Source organism: Pygocentrus nattereri, chromosome 9 (assembly GCF_015220715.1).
Source record: "Pygocentrus nattereri isolate fPygNat1 chromosome 9, fPygNat1.pri, whole genome shotgun sequence".
Classification (NCBI taxonomy): Eukaryota; Metazoa; Chordata; class Actinopteri; order Characiformes; family Serrasalmidae; genus Pygocentrus; species Pygocentrus nattereri.
In genome coordinates this window covers 43,961,526-43,974,863 of record NC_051219.1, presented here as the reverse complement: position 1 = coordinate 43,974,863, position 13,338 = coordinate 43,961,526, and the positions used below count along the sequence as shown (strand labels likewise).

General features: G+C 42.9%; 1 protein-coding gene across 4 annotated transcripts in view; it reads left to right on the top strand.

Moving 5' to 3' along the window:
- lama5 (laminin, alpha 5) overlaps positions 1-13,338 on the top strand; it is a 138,556-nt gene that overhangs the window by 61,899 nt on the left and 63,319 nt on the right. For 3 of the 4 annotated variants that reach the window (XM_037540948.1, XM_037540947.1, XM_037540945.1), the window contains exons 7-13: positions 4,765-4,880; positions 9,750-9,868; positions 9,991-10,081; positions 10,762-10,896; positions 11,434-11,496; positions 11,953-12,093; positions 13,061-13,198. In XM_037540948.1, the coding sequence (XP_037396845.1) occupies positions 4,765-4,880; positions 9,750-9,868; positions 9,991-10,081; positions 10,762-10,896; positions 11,434-11,496; positions 11,953-12,093; positions 13,061-13,198 (803 nt within the window). The remainder of the gene's footprint in view (positions 1-4,764; positions 4,881-9,749; positions 9,869-9,990; positions 10,082-10,761; positions 10,897-11,433; positions 11,497-11,952; positions 12,094-13,060; positions 13,199-13,338) is intronic. The other variant, XM_037540946.1, reaches the window with a different exon arrangement.

Sequence of the window (13,338 nt, the reverse complement as noted above, 5' to 3'; positions counted from 1 at the left end):
GCTATTTAACATCATGTGTAGTGTATCATTACGCTACAGTGTTTTAGGTGTAGATCTGTAAATGCATCTGTTCTAATCTTGGCAGATTCTGATTCCCTACTTTTCATATTAGACATTTGGTCACCAGTTTTTCAGTATGAGGTACTTTCATGTCCTATTGGCTTACTACCTCAAAGCTAAAGTACAAAACCTCATTTCTCAGTTTTTGTCATTTTTTCACTTTTTGACTTAATTTGAAAAAGCATGCTGTCCTTTAAATTGTCTGTAAATTTCAAGATGAATGGACTAAAGGAAACAGCGCAAAATGACTTGGAAAGACGTCTGGTTCCATTGACTTCCATTAAAAGTAGAGTAGGTTTTTTCCTTCTCCTGTAAAGTTACTATTATGGAGATACAAGGTTTTGTTCAGACGGCAGCGACATGGAGCATGTAAGACTCTTTGTGTTTCATAATTACACCGTGGAGGGGGGGGCATTCTGCATGTGTGTGCGTGTGTGTGTGTGTGTGAGAGAGAGAGAGAGAGAGAGAGAGAAGAAGAAGAGAGCGAGGCAGAGACATTTAGCCCTTGGAGTGTTAGACAGTGTTGTGTAGTCTTGAGTTGTAAATACAGTATATGGTGTTAAAATACACACGGCTGTGTGTGTCAGAGGTAACACACACACATACAGACGCTCACACACACACACACACACACACACACACACACAGACACACACACACATGCAGGACTTTCAGCAGTTATTCCTCTTTCCCCACTAAAGGTTCACCTTGCCCTCTGGCACAGACCTAGCAGTTCTACACTAATACACACATTTCATCCAGAGGGTTAACACAGTGGCCTAGGACCAGTTTAGTTACATGACTAGGACTTTAAGATGACTAATCCCGCTACTGGAAAACTCTTTTAATATTTGTATAGAATGTATATATTGTATGTAAGCCTGATTATATGTAAATATGTTGAATTGACTTGGCCCTACACATTAATTATGTTTATTGTATTAAATTTGATTGATTCCATTTTGTCACTAACAAAACAATCTGGACACTACCAGCTAATTTTGACCAGTGCATGACCAGCAAACACAGCCTTGAGCGGTTCTACACGCATAAAATCCTAATCATTTCAATTAAAAAACTGTTTACTTCATTGCAGAAAATATGTCACAATTAAAGCTACACACCGATTTTCAGCCTTTGGGACACGTTTACTTCAAAACAGTGGGATCTAACTGCTCCGCACTGCTGTGTCTGATCCACTTGTATCAGCGCAACACACACTAACACACCACCACCATGTCAGTGTTACTGCTGTGCTGAGAATGACCCACCACCCAAACAGTACCTGCTCCGTGAGGGTCCATGGGGGTCCTGACCACTGAAGAACAGGGTAACAGAGTATCAGAGAAACAGATGGACTACAGTCTGTAACTGTAGAACTACAGAGTGCAGCTATACAGTCAGTGGAGCTGATAAAGTGGACAGTGAGGGTAGAAACGAGGAGGTGGTCATGATGTTGTGCTTGATGATTGTGTGTGAGCTCTGTAGCAGTTTGAGTTATTATATCTTGCTGAAACTTGTGTGACCAACCGCACTTTACAGGCGCTCTGCATACGTGTCTTTAAAGTGCAGGAGTCTTCTAGACATGAAGCAGGCAGTGGACTGGCAGGCAGTTTGTTTAAGATTTCAGGAATTTGCAGAGGTTTTCCTGGCTCTGTGTGTGTGTGTAGCAGAGCCGGGGTTGAGAAATAGGCTTTTGCTCTGTGTCTCTCAAACGTGCTGATGAATGGTTTGTTGCTGTATCCGGTCATTCCTGGGATTCCTGCTGCTTTAGGTGTGAGGATGTATGAGTCGGATGCAGTGGAAAAGTGTCAAAGCCATCAGCATAGAAACCCCTCACCCCCCCTCGCATGACTGATATATTAAAGCCCACAGGGCTACAGGAGATTATGCTGACCTGAAGCAGATGTTTTTGTGATTGTGCATGTGTGTGTGTGTGTGTGTGTGTGTGTGTGCTGAGTGTGTATCTGTGTATGTACGTGTGAGAAGATGAAACACTTTTTTAGCACATTTGAGCGTATATATCCATATGGGAGCCTTTAGTCAAAGCTGAGGTATTCATTTAAGGCCCATATGCCATTTATAGGGTTATAGAGGTCACCTGCTCAGTGTGCACTGATAAGAATGGAAACCTTATGTGTTGGACTTTCCGAGGAAGGTGATGCTTCTCCAAGAGCGGAAAACGGTGACTGTATTGTAATTGAACTTCCCACTTATTATTCAACCTATGAATTATTTGGTAACTACTGTGAAAGTAATTATGGATGGACATGTCAAGTATTTCTATGGTTGAACACAACACAGTAGCTGTGTTTCTATGCAAGTATTTTTGGTGAAAAAGGCCCAGTCCCATTCCTCCTTTTTACCCCTACCCCTTGTTTTCAAGTGTCACCCTAACTCCTTGTTACTGAGCTACAAGGCTGTGGTTGAGATCTTCCCTCTGAAATGAGACCCTCTAATAAAAGAGCATCACTTCATTAACAGCTACTAGCGCCGCTCTGTAGGCGACCCTGACCGTCTGCAGGGACAGCAGAGGAGGGGAAAGTTCAGCTCCTCACTGCTGGGCTTTAGTTACACTTAGGGATCAGATGCCTTCAAAGAGGGGGGCAATTATTTATTATCACCCCCCCTAATTCTTCAGTGATATGAAGCTGAAGTCAGAGATTCTCCAGATTCTTGAGAATTTTCCCATTCCACCTTAAATGGAGCAGCAGTTACATTCTGGCGCTTCAGGTGTCAGAACTGATGGACTATTTAAGGTTGTTTTGAAGAAAAATGACCAAAATTCACTGAAACAGCACACAGATTGTGACACTAAATGAACATGGAAACATCAAACTTCTCAGCGTCTTACTGTCAATAATAAGATTCATGTGACAGAATTTTGCAGGAAATTACGTCATTCCGTTAAAGTTGCTGGGCAGCAAAAATCTACAAAAATCTGAATTATTTTTTAGATATTTTCATTTCATTTCGTCGATCAAAGGAGGCAGTTCTTGGCCACGTCGAGCAAAGAAACTTACCAGTCTCTCTTACGGTAGGACAGATGGACACTGACATGCTGTGGACGGATTCACCTTAAATCCTGAGTTGTACTGGTGAACTAGGTGACTGTGTTACCAGTATTAGGTTTTTCCCGCCTGCTTATGCCCATCCTTAGAACTAATGTGCAAGTTATGTATCTGAGGGTAAGTATGTATGTCTTAGCGTGAGTTAATGACCGTTAAGGAGATCAGCAACCCCTGTTTCTCCCACCTGCTCGGCCAGCAGGTTTCTGCAGCGGCCAGTGCCGAGGAGACGTATGAGGTAATTAGGGAGCGAGAGTCCGAGCTTATCGGTGCTTTAAACTGATCCTCAGCCGCGTGGCAGTGACGCAGCACATCTTACTCCATGTTTAGAGGGGCTTGAAGGTGCGTTAAAGGGTTAAAGGATTCCAGATGGTGAGGGTTTGTCTGGGTCATTTGAGCGTGTCTGATGAGAGATTACACTGGCACTGAACCTGAACCTTCCACACATCACTGCGTTTGTATGACAGTGAAATGTGTAGTGTATGTTAGTGTGTGTTATGAGTGTGTGTATATCTGGAATATCAGTATGTCAGTTTACAGCCCGAAACAGTCCTCACATTGGGGGGACCTCCTCTGGTCAGACTACCTGCAAATTATTGACAAAAAAGGACCCTGTACATCACACGGGTCTGCTGTTATGCTCATGTGTACTGGTCCCTTCTAACTACTGCATAACATAGTCTCACTGTAGATAACGTCTCATTAAACTTTGTGCAGCTTTGCCTCTCTCTCTCTCTCTCTCTCTCTCTCTCTCTCTCTCTCTCTTTGTCTCTCTCTCTTTCTCTCTCTCTCTCTCTCTCCCTCTGTCTCTTTGTCTCTCTCTCTTTCTCTCTCTCTCTCTCTCTCTCTCTCTTTCCCTCTGTCTCTTTGTCTCTCTCTCTTTCTCTCTCTCTCTCTCTCTCTCTTTCCCTCTGTCTCTTTGCCTCTCGTTCTCTCTCTCTCTCTCTTTCCCTCTGTCTCTTTGCCTCTCGTTCTCTCTCTCTCTCTCTCTCTCTCTCTCTCCCTCTGTCTCTTTGTGTCTCTCTCTCTTTCTCTCTCTCTCTCTCTCTCTCTCTCTCTCTCTCTTTCCCTCTGTCTCTTTGCCTCTCGTTCTCTCTCTCTCTCTCTCTCTCCCTCTGTCTCTTTGTGTCTCTCTCTCTTTCTCTCTCTCTCTCTTCCTCTTTCCCTCTCCCTCTTTCCCTCTGTCTCTTTGTCTCTCTCTCTCTCTCCTCATCACTCTCTCTCTCTCTCCCTCTTTCCCTCTGTCTCTCTCTCCCTCTCTCTCTCTCTCTCCTCATCACTCTCTCTCTCTCCCTCTTTCCCTCTGTCTCTCTCTCCCTCTCTCTCTCTCTCTCCTCATCACTCTCTCTCTCTCTCTCTCTCTCTGATTGTGCTGTCATGGCTGCACCAGGTCAAGGAGGTATTTAACCACTCAAACGGAGCCACTTGAAGTTCTAGTGTGGCTCATGATGCCCATTGAAAAGCCAACCTTCCTTCTCTCGTCCTACTTCTACCGTTCTGCTCTCTTGGACTAATTCCAGTCTGCTGTTATCTTATTTTCTGATGTTTGTTTACTCATGTGTGTGTGTCTCTCTCTCTCCCTCTTTCCCTCTCTCTCTCTCTCTCTCTCTCTCTCTCTTTTTGTCTTCTCTTGCAGGCTTCAGTGCGACTGCCAGCACAACACTTGCGGCCCGTCATGTGACCGCTGTTGCCCCGGATTCAACCAGTTACCATGGAAACCTGCAACCACGTACAGCGCCAATGAGTGCGAACGTGAGTTTATCCCTTCTTTCTTTTGGAGATGGAAAGATTAAACCTCTAAAACCCCCTCAGTACCCCTCGCAGGGGAATGTGGTGCCAAGAAAACTTTTTCTTGGTCGAAAGAAACAAAGGGAGGACGGCCGGAGGCGGCGGTCATGCTTCTCTATTAGTGGAGCATGTACATACTTATCTGTCCCCTCCTGCTTTCCGCTCTGTGTATGAATGAGCTCACGTTTCTAAAGGCAATACACTGCCAGTGTGGTCTTTCCAGCATGTGCACTAAATCCTCTCACACCTGCTTTGTTTCTTTAGTCTGCTGTCCGTTTACCGTCAAGATCATTTTGAATTCATTTAATCTCGGAGTGTGAATTGACGTGCGCAGCTGATCCCAATACCTCCCGACGCTGTGAACGTTCAAAAAGACCACGTTCATGAAAACATACTTTACAGACACTAAGGCCGTGGAGCGTGTTGCCTACTACATGGTCATCCGGTCGCCAGTTGCGTGAACAGCACGCGCCTTTCTGTGTTGAAGTGTTTCCTACTGTTGGTCTTTTTCCTGCCGTGTTGCTCTACAGTCTGTCTAAAATATATAGAATCATACATCTAAAGTATTGGGAGCTACCTGTGACAGCTGATGTGTAGCAGTGGATTAGGAATGAAATGAGCGCGTTATTTGAATTCGTGAAATAATGTCGTTGATAGTAGTTACTATTATGGAGATACGAGGTTTTCTTCTGAGAACAGTGAAATAAAAAACAAACTGGTGAACCAATAACGTGTTGGGAATTTAGAAGCAGCGGTTGGTCAGAGACAGCATCAGTTCTAGAGACCAGCGTCGCAGTGACAGTTAACAGACAATACACTGCAGACCAACAAACGGTCTCTGCACCACACACTGCCTAACCCAACCCTGAAAACACACCAGAAACACCCCGAATGAGCAGCTGCTGTTTCTTTTGTAATTTTATATCCATGTTTATATAGTTTCTATCATCAGAAGTGCTTTATTAGAGAGAACGAGAGCCTGTTGAGGGATGAAAGTGTCATTTTTATTTGCGTGCTCTATAATCACACTGCACTCCAGCGAATCACCTGGCAGACATGAACTTTTATCCAAAATGAAACCCACAATTAGCAGATCCAGATGAGACGCTTGAGGTACATGTTTGCTTTAGAATATTTATACTACTTCTGGCTTTTAGTTTCTACAGCTTCTTATGAAAGAGCACATTTTCTTTTATCTAGAACTTCTTAGGCGTTAGATTCTAAAGGGCGTATTAAAGCAGGTTCAGCGGTTTAAACTAGTCCAAGTTTAAAGAGAAATTCCAACAGTTTTTCAAAAATTCTGCATCATTAAATCATTGAGATGTAAACAAAGATGTGAACAGCTGTAGCGGACCCGGACACTCACAGACCAATCGCATGCGTTGTAAAAATCACACCAGATGCTACTCAGCCAATCAGATCTGTGCATTACGGTGAGCCCTGAGACTCGAGTCTGTGACGCCACACAAGGGAGGGACGAGGAGAGAAACAGCAGTCAGAGAGGAAAGTGAGTCAGAGGGAAGTTATTCCACATGACGTGATCTAAAAAGAGGAAACTGACAGTAAATGTTGTTGAAATCTGACCGAACTGGACTTTATTTGATCTGATGTTCAGTAAATGTTGTTGAAATCTGACCGAACTGGACTTTATTTGATCTGATGTTCAGTAAATGTTGTTGAATTCTGACCGAACTGGACTTTATTTGATCTGATGTTCAGTAAATGTTGGTGAAATCTGACCGAACTGGACTTTATTTGATCTGATGTTCAGTAAATGTTGGTGAAATCTGACCGAACTGGACTTTATTTGATCTGATGTTCAGTAAATGTTGTTGAAATCTGACTGAACTGGACTTTATTTGATCTGATGTGCAGTAAATGTTGTTGAAATCTGACCGAACTGGACTTTATTTGATCTGATGTTCAGTAAATGTTGGTGAAATCTGACCGAACTGGACTTTATTTGATCTGATGTTCAGTAAATGTTGTTGAATTCTGACCGAACTGGACTTTATTTGATCTGATGTTCAGTAAATGTTGTTGAAATCTGACCGAACTGGACTTTATTTGATCTGATGTTCAGTAAATGTTGGTGAAATCTGACCGAACTGGACTTTATTTGATCTGATGTTCAGTAAATGTTGGTGAAATCTGACCGAACTGGACTTTATTTGATCTAATGTTCAGTAAATGTTGGTGAAATCTGACCGAACTGGACTTTATTTGATCTGATGTTCAGTAAATGTTGGTGAAATCTGACCGAACTGGACTTTATTTGATCTAATGTTCAGTAAATGTTGGTGAAATCTGACCGAACTGGACTTTATTTGATCTGATGTTCAGTAAATGTTGGTGAAATCTGACCGAACTGGACTTTATTTGATCTGATATTCAGTAAATGTTGGTGAAATCTGACCGATCTGGACTTTATTTGATCTGATGTTCAGTAAATGTTGTTGAAATCTGACTGAACTGGACTTTATTTAATCTGATGTTCAGTAAATGTTGTTGAAATCTGACCGAACTGGACTTTATTTGATCTGATGTTCAGTAAATGTTGGTGAAATCTGACCGAACTGGACTTTATTTGATCTGATGTTCAGTAAATGTTGTTGAAATCTGACCGAACTGGACTTTATTTGGTCTGATATTCAGTTCGACTGTATAAGATGCTGATATTCCTATTCGGCTACTTCAGTAAACAGTATATGGGGCTGAGTCACGATGCAGGTTAGACGTTATGATGTTCTGGACCTTCGCTTGAGGAAACTTTCTTTAACTGGACCTTGAATTTTAATTGCTCTAAAACCTCACAGAAAGCTGCAAAATACCAAAATATGAGAAATTTTTTTGCAGTAGTTTTGAGGAAGGTTTTTAGTTTACAGCAAATGTAATAAAATCCAGTGATGACGATGGTAAAGTGCAAACAAGGCGCTGTAAGAGAAAACATATTTTTTGGGGATGACTGTGATTTTATTACCAACATTACATATTAAAACTCAATAGACACTTCTAGACAGGTTCTCTGGTCATTTTGGACAGAAGATAAAGTGGCTGTTTTTGAGTTTTTGCCATGGCACCCCCTGGTTCCTCTCAGCACCACGTTTCACTTAAACATTCTGAATGACTTTGTTTCCATCACAACCTTTAATTTAAGGAAAAATGTAGAAAAAGGGAGGCGTTCAATTCCTTAAGTGTTCCTTTTTTAGGTTTTCTTGCTTTCTAGTGTGAACACGGACTGCGCCCTTGTCCTGCTTTCTGCTCTTTCTGTTCTCTTTACCTTGTGTGTTCGTGTCCGTGCTGCGTGTATCTGGTGTCCCGTCTCAGACGTTTGCGTCTAATTTGTAATCTTTTATCTTAATCTAGTGTTTATGGCCAAACAGTTTTACCCTCTCAGCTCCAGCTCAACCTTTAAAGGGCAAAATGAAGTTGACTTTCATTTTCATGGTGAGAAGAGTGAATCACGGTTGAACACATAGCATATTTTTATACAAGTGACCTGCAGGTCTCACTCACCGTGTCTGAGCAGTTATGGCAGGATTATGTGAAACAGACTGATGGTCTTGTTGTAACAAGTCACTGAAATGTCTGGAAATTTAATGCAAACACAGTTTATCCAGTATATAATTGGTAATTGTGCTTGGTTAGTGTAGCGGATAACACCTCTGCCTTCTGTGCTGTAGACTGGGGTTCAATCCCTGCCTTTACAAGCACCCTACACTACACCAATAAGAGTCCTTGGGCAAGACTCCTAACATTATTCATTCTTTCTGTGCAATAATTCTTAGATGTGCAATATTATATAATGAGGGTGTCTGCTAAATGCCATAAATGTATAATTTTGTGTTCTTTGAGCCACATGAGCTTTTTGACCTTAGTCTATAGCAGCATTTGGATCAAAATAAATGTGATCAGTGAAGGACAACCCCTGACAAAGTAGAAGAGTAAGGATAATAAAGAGCTATTTACACTGCATCTGTAGTGTTTTTGATGAATCTGAATACAAAAAAAAAGTGTTTTGAATTTAAATTGTCATAAATGGATTCATAACGGCATAACTGCTCCTCAAATTCACAGCATGATGAAATACCACCTCTTCTGCTTACAAACACAACTGTGTAGACAAAGAGTACGGTACCACTTTAACGGCCCGGGACACTCACCGACCAATTGCATTACGGTGAGCTCTGAGACTCGAGTGAGTGACGCCACACAGGGGAGGGACGAGGAGAGAAACAGCAGTCAGAGAAGAAAGTGAGTCAGAGGGAAGTTATTCCACATGACGTGATCTAAAAAGAGGAAACTGACAGTAAATGTTGTTGAAATCTGACCGAACTGGACTTTATTTGATCTGATATTCAGCTGTCGACTGTATAAGATGCTGATATTCCTACTCGGCTACTTCAGTAAACCGTATATGGCGCTGAATCAGGATGCAGGTTAGACGTTATGATGTTCTGGACCTTCGCTTGAGGAAATTTTCTTTAAGTGGACCTTATTGGATTTTAATTGCTCTACAACCTCACAGAAAGTTGCATTTTTATGGAGGTTTTGAGGAAGGTTTTTGGTTTTCAGCAAAATATAATAATAACTGTAATAAAATCCAGTGATGACGATGGTGAAGTGCAAACAAGGCGCTGTAAGAGATGAAATATCTCCGCTTCTGCTTACAAACACAACTGTGATATGGGCTAAACACTCGGTCTGCTCTACTGATGTGAATTCTCAGCTTGCTTCTATGATCTACAGCAAATAAATGATTAATACAGTTGGTAATTAACTGTCATCGATTAAAATAGTAAATAATAAACTAGCGTGTGTTTGTGTCTGCAGCGTGTAACTGCCATGGACATGCTTTCGACTGCTACTATGACCCCGCGGTGGACAAGCAGAGAGCCAGTGTGAACATGCAGGGGGAGTACGTAGGAGGAGGAGTGTGTATGGAGTGTCAGGTAAGCGCACACACACACACACACACACACACACACACACAGGCTGGATCAGTGTTGCTGTGGTTTGTGCTTTGCTGCTGTGTTAAACACAGAGATGTCACATGGATCAATGTTGTTTGTAGCACCACACCACAGGCATCAACTGTGAGCGCTGTGTCCCAGGATACTACAGGTCACCTGACCACCCTCTGGAGTCACCACTGGCCTGCTCAAGTGAGTGTCTGACCACATCAAGTTTAGACAAAGAAACATATGGAAGGGATAGAATATCCGTTTTCTTTCTCTTATGGAATTTTCCAAATGGACTAATTTTCCAAAACGTCTGCACCGTTCAGTGGTAGAGTCATTAAGGCAAAGTCAATCTGAGTGGTTTGATTAAGTGACCCTTATTAGTCCCACAACGGGGAAATTTCACCTCCTCATTTATCCCATCCGTGCAGTGAAACACCACATACACACTAGGGGGCAGTGAGCACACTTCCCCGGAGCGGTGGGCAGCCCTATCCACAGCACCCGGGGAGCAGTTGGGGGTTAGGCGTCTTGCTCAAGGGCACTTCAGTCATGCACTGTTGGCTCAGGGGATCAAACCGGCGACCTTCAGGTCACAAGGCTGGTTCCCTGACCTCCAGCCCACGACTGCCCCCATTGACCAGTGTAAAATAGTTAATTGTGGAGAAATTTACTGACTTCTTTACAGTGGTTCTGATAGGAACCCGGGGGGATTTGATGTCTGAAACGCAGTTATAGACGTTTACTGTCTGAAACCTTTTCATGTGCAATGTTGATCATGGTAAAATAGTAGTAATTCTGGGGGGACACTGTGTCTTCCTCTCCACCATGAGTGTATTTTAATCAAAAGTGTGTCTGAAAACCGTCTCTCTGTCTCTCTGCAGGGTGTCAGTGTGAATCGGAGTTCACTGACGGGACGTGTGAGGATCACACAGGTCGTTGTTACTGTAAACCCAACTACACAGGCGAACGCTGTGACTCCTGCGCAGAGGGCTATGAGAATTTCCCCACCTGCTACCGTAAGAGTGAACTGTTTCTGTGCGTTTTCAGGACAAACTGCACTGCGTTTGAAAGAAAAGCGGATAAAGAGGTTTGATCTACTGATCTACAGCAACAAATGACATGATTTTTTAATTTTCTAAGTGAAAATACACGCGTCCTCTACGGGAAACACACTTAAAACTTCTCTTTTCCAAATTTTAGTGCATCATTTTTGGATTTGCTGAATTTAGATATTGGGGGAAAAAGCATAAAATCTCAAATGTTCAGTAACATTTTGCACAGATCAGTGTCTTTTTTTTTTAAACAATTTAAATTTTGTGCATCATTTGAGCTCCACAGCTGCCCTTTACATTGGGTCAGAGTGGAGAAGTAGAAATGATCCAAAATTCCTTTTTTAAAAATTGTATTGCGTAAGGTGAAGATAAGTAATGTTTGTGCCTTCCGTGGTGCGGCTGCTGTTTTTGGAGAGGTTTAATGTTCAGTTGGTGTGTATAAAGTGAGGAATAGCGGCTTTGCTCTTTCATTAAATGCACGTTTGTGTTTGTGTCCGTCAGCAGCCGTTCCCACCTTTCCTACAGACTACAATGGAGAGGTCAGACCCGCAGGAGAGATCATCAGTACGACCTTTTAATCTGTATCTGTCTGTCTGTCTGTCTATCTCTCTATCTATCTCTCTGTCTATCTATCTGTATATCTTTCTGTCTGTCTGTCTGACTGTCTATCTATCTGTCTGTCTGTCTATCTATCTATATATCTGTCTGTCCGTATGTCTCTGTCTGTATCTATCTATCTATCTATCTACCTATCTATCTATCTATCTGTATGTCTGTGTCTGTCTGTCTATATATCTATATCTGTATGTCTGTCGGTCGGTCTGTCTGTCTATCTATCTATCTATCTATCTATCTATCTATCTGTATGTCTGTGTCTGTCTCTGTCTGTCTGTATGCCTGTCTTTTAATTTTTATTTATTTATTTATCTCTTTCTCTCTCGTGTCTTATTCAAATTTTTATTCTAATTCTAATATCATGGCATTCTAAACTTCTAACTTGTGTGTGTAACGTGTGTGTAGACTGTGAGTGTAATGCCGCAGGCACAGAGGGGAACTCCTGCAGGCCGGACCCCCACACTCGGACTTGCGTGTGCAAGCCTGGATTCATGGGAGAGCACTGTGACATCTGTGCTCCAGGACACCACGGCCTCAACTGCAATCGTACGAACAGCCTGCACTCATTAAAACTCGTGTGTGTGTGTCTGTCTGTGTTTGTGTATGTCTGTCTGTCTGTGTGTGTGTCTGTGTCTGTCTGTCTGAGTCTGTATCTGTGTGTCTGTCTGTGCATGTGTCTGTCTGTGCGTGTCTCTGTCTGTGTGTGTGTCTGTGTCTGTCTGTCTGAGTCTGTATCTGTGTGTCTGTCTGTGCATGTGTCTGTCTGTGCGTGTGTCTGTCTGTGTGTGTGTCTGTGTCTGTCTGTCTGAGTCTGTATCTGTGTGTCTGTCTGTGCATGTGTCTGTCTGTGCGTGTGTCTGTCTGTGCGTGTGTCTGTCTGTGTGTGTGTCTGTGTCTGTCTTTCTGAGTCTGTATCTGTGTGTCTGTCTGTGCATGTGTCTGTCTGTGCATGTGTCTGTGTGTGTGTGTGTCTGTCTGTGTGTGTGTCTGTGTCTGTCTGTCTGAGTCTGTATCTGTGTGTCTGTCTGTGCGTGTGTCTGTCTGTGTGTGTGTCTGTCTGAGTCTGTATCTGTGTGTCTGTCTGAGTCTGTATCTGTGTGTCTGTCTGAGTCTGTATCTGTGTGTCTGTCTGTGCATGTGTCTGTGTGTGTGTGTGCATGTGTCTGTCTGTGTGTGTGTGTGTGTCTGACGTCAGTTAACCACCAGGTGTTTCTCAGCACTACTCAGCAGTTTATTTCACTTCAGTGGATTTATTCAAGCATGGCTTCCTAGAAGCATCGCCTGATGAGCAGAGGTGCTTTAATCCGGCAGTAAACCTCAAATGAAAACAGTGTTTTGAAACCAAAACATCCTTTTGAGCTTTTTTGATGCACAGCTTGCAAAACGGAACTTCTAATCAGAGATAGATGTTTCACTCACTTTTGTGTGTGTGTGTGTGTGTCCCCCCCCCTCTCTCTCTCTCTCTCCCCCTCTCTCTCTCTCTCTGTCTCTCTCTCTCTCTGTCTCTCTCCAGGTTGTGAGTGTTCTGCTGCAGGTTCTCTGGACGGGTCATGTGATGTAGTAACGGGTCAGTGTGTGTGTAGAAGCGGGTTTCAGGGCTACTTGTGTGATCAGTGCGCGCCCGGATACTTCAACTACCCACTGTGCCAGCGTGAGTGTGTGCCAACTTACACATAGAAACACACACACACACACACACACACACACACAGCAAACAGTAGGAACTTCCGTTTCTCCAAATGTTTTGTGGTAAGAAGGATTAAACATACTATTAAATCATTTATCTCCCCT